The sequence below is a fragment of the Phoxinus phoxinus genome (genome assembly GCF_949152265.1).
Source record: "Phoxinus phoxinus genome assembly, chromosome: 20".
NCBI lineage: Eukaryota > Metazoa > Chordata > Actinopteri > Cypriniformes > Leuciscidae > Phoxinus > Phoxinus phoxinus.
The window spans coordinates 26,008,373-26,014,164 of record NC_136895.1 but is presented as its reverse complement, the minus strand read 5'-3'; the positions used below and the strand labels follow the sequence as shown (position 1 = coordinate 26,014,164).

Genomic DNA, 5,792 nt, shown 5'->3' with positions numbered 1-5,792 from the left:
CAGCGTTTTGGCCTTTTTTTGTGGATTCGTGTGAATGAGGATCGTTTTGAGGCAAAAAAAACCACAAAGAAAAACCTTTTCTGTTTTTAGTACGTCGTTGACATGTAAACGTACCCTAAAGGTCCTTGAAAATAAAACAGAAAACAACACAAAATATAACTACACCCTTGCTTCATCTCAGAGTCAGACAGCTGTCTTCTAAATATCGGCATCCTTAGAAACGCTTTAAACATATAAGTCAATGGAGAAAGGCATATAGTTAAACATCATAATATACATATACATCATTCACCCACTATATTTTTCCTTTTCCTTCTTAAAGGTATATGTGCTCACTGTGTTGAAAAGCCCACAGAGCATGATAGGAAAATCCCTGACCACCCACGTTGACAGGACTGGTCACATGTCTGTGACGTAGAAAAATGTAATGGTGCTGACCTATGAATTTGCACATGGTTTGTCTTAAAGCATGTTAAAAACACCATGTAAACGACATTAAAAATTTGATATTCACCACAGGGGGCCTTTCAAAAGCTGTTCATAGTAGAAGGAAGGAAGGACCCTGACCTACAAACTAAACACACATGCACTGAATGCCCACACACAAGACGTTTGTAGACCCACCAGATCAAACCACATCTCTGAAGAACACCGGCCGCAGCAGTTTCACTTTCACTCAGAAGATGAACGTCAGTAAAACTAGTAATGTGAGGCCATACATGGTTTTAACTTTTTACTTTGGTTTTTCCGTTCACTAAAATTGAGAACTGAATAAATATACACAACCATCAACCATTTTAAAATCACTAGAGAAACACTATTTTAACATAACATGCGGTTTATACACAATTCACACATTCTTATTTAGCCATTTAACAAAGTCAGGCAACAATCTTACAAAAAGTTTGTTAATCGATAAAAATAAAGAATATTTTCACTCATTAAGAACAGATAAAGTCTTAATAAAGGCCAGGTAAACTATAACATTTTATATGCAAATACGATGTGTGAAACTAGGAGGGTCAAACTGTGTCGTGGGAGGATTCACACATATAGACTGAGTGTTTTTAGTGGATAGTTTCATCACACACTGAACTACTGGAGAAAATGTTTCACATGTGTGTTTTGCTCTGTTTGAGCTGTTGGAGTCTGACTGGTGAGTTATAAACACATTTTAATTTCTTTCTGGAGTAACAAAGCTGCGTATTCGACTATTTTGATCTTTGCTGTATCAAACGAATCTTGAATATTGTGAGATCTACTAACTTTGAATTCAGGATTTTGCACTGAAATTTCCAGGTCTGAAATAGTCTTGAAAAATAATGGATATGTGACTTTACACACTGATTTTAGATCAAATGTTCACTTATATCTCACCTTTCATTTTGTGTTTCTGCTTCTGTTGTGAATGTCCTTCAGTTCACATAAATTATAAAAACTGCAGCTGATTTCAGGATTCAGGAAACCAACAGAAACATGAATCTGTGTAAAACTGTGTGTTCTCCAGGTGTGTTTGGTGAATCAGTGTCAGTGATGGAGGGAGATTCTGTCACTCTAAACACTGATCTCACTGAAATACATGAAGAAGACGATATAATGTGGAAATATGGAGCTGAAAACTCTCTGATAGCTCACATCAGCATTGATAGACAAATCTCCTCCACATATAACGGCACTGATGGGAGATTCAGAGACAGACTGAAGCTGGACGATCAAACTGGATCTCTGACCATCACACACACCACAACTGAACACACTGGAGATTATAAACTAGAGATAAAGGGAGTGAAACGATCATCAAAATCATTCAGTGTTTCTGTCTATGGTGAGTAGAGATCATTCATCCTGTCCTACAAATATTTGTTTATTTTTACATATTGAATTGGATAATTTTATAGTTTGAAATGACGGACCGTATAAACACCCATTTAACACACTTACCTGAAAATAATATTGTTGAGTAGATTTATCCATATCTCTCTTTATTCTCTCATGTTTTCCAGCTCGTCTGCCTGTTCCTGTCATCATCAGTAATTCTTCACAGTGTTCTTCGTCTTCATCTTCATCATCAAATTGTTCACTGGTGTGTTCATCAGTGTTGAATGTGTGTGATGCGACTCTCTCCTGGTACGCAGGAATCAGTGTGTTGTCCAGCATCAGTGTGTGTGATCTCAGCATCAGTCTCTCTCTACCTCTGGAGGTGGAATATCAGGATAAAAACACCTACAGCTGTGTGCTGAACAATCCCATCAGCAACCAGACCACACATCTGGACATCCACACACTCTGCCACACATGTGCAGGTACCACAGCACTGATCATATATGTGTGTGTTTACTGACCTGATCTCTGATTTTGTTATCGAGCAGACACATTCACGTCCATTTTGCCCTTTGCAGATCAAGGCCTGCCCTTATTTTACATCATCTTGATCTCCGCTGGATCTCTGATGATAGTCGCTGCAGTCGGGATCTTCTGGATCTGCAAGAAATGTAGAACAACTGATCAAGAAGGCAAGTGTTACTAGTGAGAAATGACATGCAGGGCTTTCAGTTGAAAAATATATTATCGAAAAGTAAATTGCGAGGCAACGGTGGAAAGTTTGTATGCGTGTGTGTGTGTATGTTTCAGTACAGTGTGTGTCAGAGAGAGATTTACATAAAAGGTAATTTAGTTGGGGAAAACATGGAAATACTTTTGACATTTTTATCCTATTGTTTATTATATGTATCGGCTTGGTCAATGCGTTGGTGGGTTTTGGTTCTTTTGTTGTTGTAGGCTTTTAGGACCTTATATAATAATATTATTGGCGATCAAGTGATATGGAACTGTAATGCAGTCAAAACCTGCCTGGAAGTACTTTAGCCGACAGTAATAATATTGTTTCAGAGAATCAGATATAGCTAAGTCTGTGTTTTGTGGTTTTAACGCATCTATTATTGTTGTTGTAGAAACAGTTCAGACTCTTAACAGAAAGATCACTTACACTCATCCGACATTCCACAAAAGAAACGCACGTACATTGGTAAGATTATGTGTTTCATTTATGTCATCAGTCTATCATTTAAGTATCTGTATCATTTTTGTAATGCACCCAAATATTACTGAAAGCTATTTTTGTGAGATATCAACTGCAAATTTGGAACATAACTTCCAAATTGTTTAGATGTATGGCTTTGATTTTCTCACACTTTTACAGTAAAATGTGTTTTGGAAAATATATATTTAATTTTATATTTAAAATTAAAAAATCTTTATTTTTCCTTAACACTTAAACTTCTAAAACTTTTTTTAGATTCACTTTTTTAAGTTGTTTCACTTTAGAAATATTCTCCCAAGTGACCAAACTTATGTCTGTGGTCTAAAGCATTCAAGATTTACAACAGTTTAAATTGGAAATATCATTTTCACGTATGCTCAAAAAGTGATTAACAGGTAATAAATTATCATAACTATTCCGTAAATATAATTTCGTACCTTAAAAATTTTAATACTAAAAACAATTATCAAACTAATTTCTGCCTCCTCGTTGCAGAAAAGACTTGTGCGGTCACGCAGAATTAGAACTTCAATGCAATTAAATAAAAATGGAAATCTTGCAAAAAGAGCACTTGTTTAGTCAGAAGCCAAAGTGGCATAGGGGTCTTGTGCATGTGCCAGGATTTAACATTCTTTGAAGTGAGCAGTGAACAGTGTTTGTTTGTTTTACCAGAAACTCACAATGTTAAACCGTCTGACAGGAAACTGAAGCATTCAGGAAATGAGAGTCATAAGAATGCATCTTTTTTTGATGGTTTGCACAACAGTCAACAAGAAAATGTGCTTTTTACATCATACGATGGTTGTCAAATCTGCTTTATAACACAACGGCTGCATTTTTTTTTTTGCAGACATCTGTATTAAATCTTGTAAACAGCAAAATCAGGTTTTAGTGTCCAATTTGGCATTACTTAAAAGCATTGTATATTCATATGAAGTCAGAAAATCACACGCTAACAGCAAGGAATCTGTCTGACTATGAGGTCTTTCTAAGAGGGACACACTTCTTTGATTTTCATTATTATCATCTCATGTGTGTTTTTTTTTTTTTTTTTGACAGAATGTTGAAGAGGAGGATCATGTGGAGTATGCAGCTGTTGCCGTATAATCATCAATCTTAGATCAGCTGCCGTGTCATCGCTTTCACTGTGAATCTCCTGCAACGACTTTAGACTCCGAGTCAATGCTTGAGTTTTGGGAATGTGAGAATCATCACATGTTTCGTCAGGAAATAACAGCAGACATGCAGCAGGATCATCCTGAGGGGTTTGAAGTGCGATATGTTAAGACTAAAGATTGATTATGCTCTCCTATAAAAGAATATGCCTTGTAATGCAAATGAAAATCATATTGACCATTGAAGCCTTTTCATGTTTAACTCTTAAATGCTTAAGAGACCATGTGTGTACGTGCAAAGTGTAGATGCACATATGCAAAAGTTGTAAAAGGAGTGAACCTTGCCGTTATAGGTAAATGTGGTTGTGTAGCCGAACAGCTTGTGCATGAGCACGTACTGCCGGACGCTGGTGTCTGATGTCTGCGAGTCTCTGAGGTTTGAACAGTGTGTCTGAAGGAACAGAATGTGGTTGAAGGGCTTTTTTTCCATTGCTGCTCACATGAAAACAATTGGCGTCTGCTTAGACAAAAGTTTACAACTAAATACTGAATCTGGCAGATAAAAGATCCCCTCAAATCAAACAGTGATATTACTGTGCAGTCTTATTATGTATCTGTGAAATTTTAAGATTGATAATAAAGGTCAGGGTATATATCTCCATGACCTCATACACTCATGCTGTGATCCTGCAGATAAGCTGTGCTAGTTTCCGTGCTTATTTCTGGTAGTAAGAGGATGTTTTTGTTTAGAAGAGCTATCCTTGATCTCACACACCCTTTTTTAATAAATATAAACATGGCTGTAGATTAACATTTGGGACCAGTGGCACCAGCACCTGATTTGGCACCAAAAATAATTAATAGTTTTGTTTATTGGAAATACACATTGAACATTTATATGTTTGTTTCTTCGAAATGCACATTAGCAGTATAGCTTGAGCTTGAAATGCAGATGTAATTTTTGTCATGTACAATAACAGTAAGCCCACATTTGTCCTGAATGGGATGTCCTCAAATAGAGAAAGATTTGGTGAAACTGAACAAATATTTAATTAATGCAATCGAAATTTATCACTAGAAATTACATCAGAAGTGGAAAACATTGGTCTAAATCGTACATTTACACACAAACTGACCACTAACTGCAACTTTGAGACACAATCTTTATTTTTTTGCTCAATGGAAAGCACAGGATTGGCAGCGAAGGATATATATGCTGCCTTTAAAAATCATTCAGATGAAGGAATCTCAGTCAGGAGACATGAAGTTAACATTGGTTTCGGATGTGTCTTGATACCTTCCTAGCTTGAAATGAGTCCTTCGAAGGCAGCATTTTTAAGCTTTTGGACGCAGCCACAGTATAAGTAAGATTATAGTAGATAAAGCTGAAAATAGGCTTTCCATATTCACTAAAAGTTATCATTTTTTACATAATTTAAATGACTTAAAACATGCAGGCTGGTTGTAAAGCTAAGTGACGTGAAAATATCCTGCACATCCATTTCAATGATATACGCCTTCCCCCGTCGTAGTGAATTTTGTGAATTTGGGACATCCCATTTTGGTACTGATTTGATCGATAATGTCTGTTAACTGCTACATTTTTTTAAATAAAATAATATTTGCTGTTTTAAGTC

At 36.2% G+C, this 5,792-nt stretch overlaps 1 protein-coding gene across 1 annotated transcript; it reads left to right on the top strand.

Annotated features, from left to right (window-relative positions):
• Positions 1-1,086: 1,086 nt before the first annotated feature.
• On the top strand, positions 1,087-5,792 carry LOC306988838 (SLAM family member 5-like). Its single transcript, XM_079593997.1, has 6 exons — positions 1,087-1,156; positions 1,508-1,825; positions 2,004-2,303; positions 2,400-2,513; positions 2,952-3,025; positions 4,100-5,792. The coding sequence occupies exons 1-6, from the start codon at positions 1,108-1,110 to the stop codon at positions 4,145-4,147; spliced, it is 903 nt and encodes a 300-aa protein (XP_079450123.1). The 5' UTR covers positions 1,087-1,107; the 3' UTR covers positions 4,148-5,792.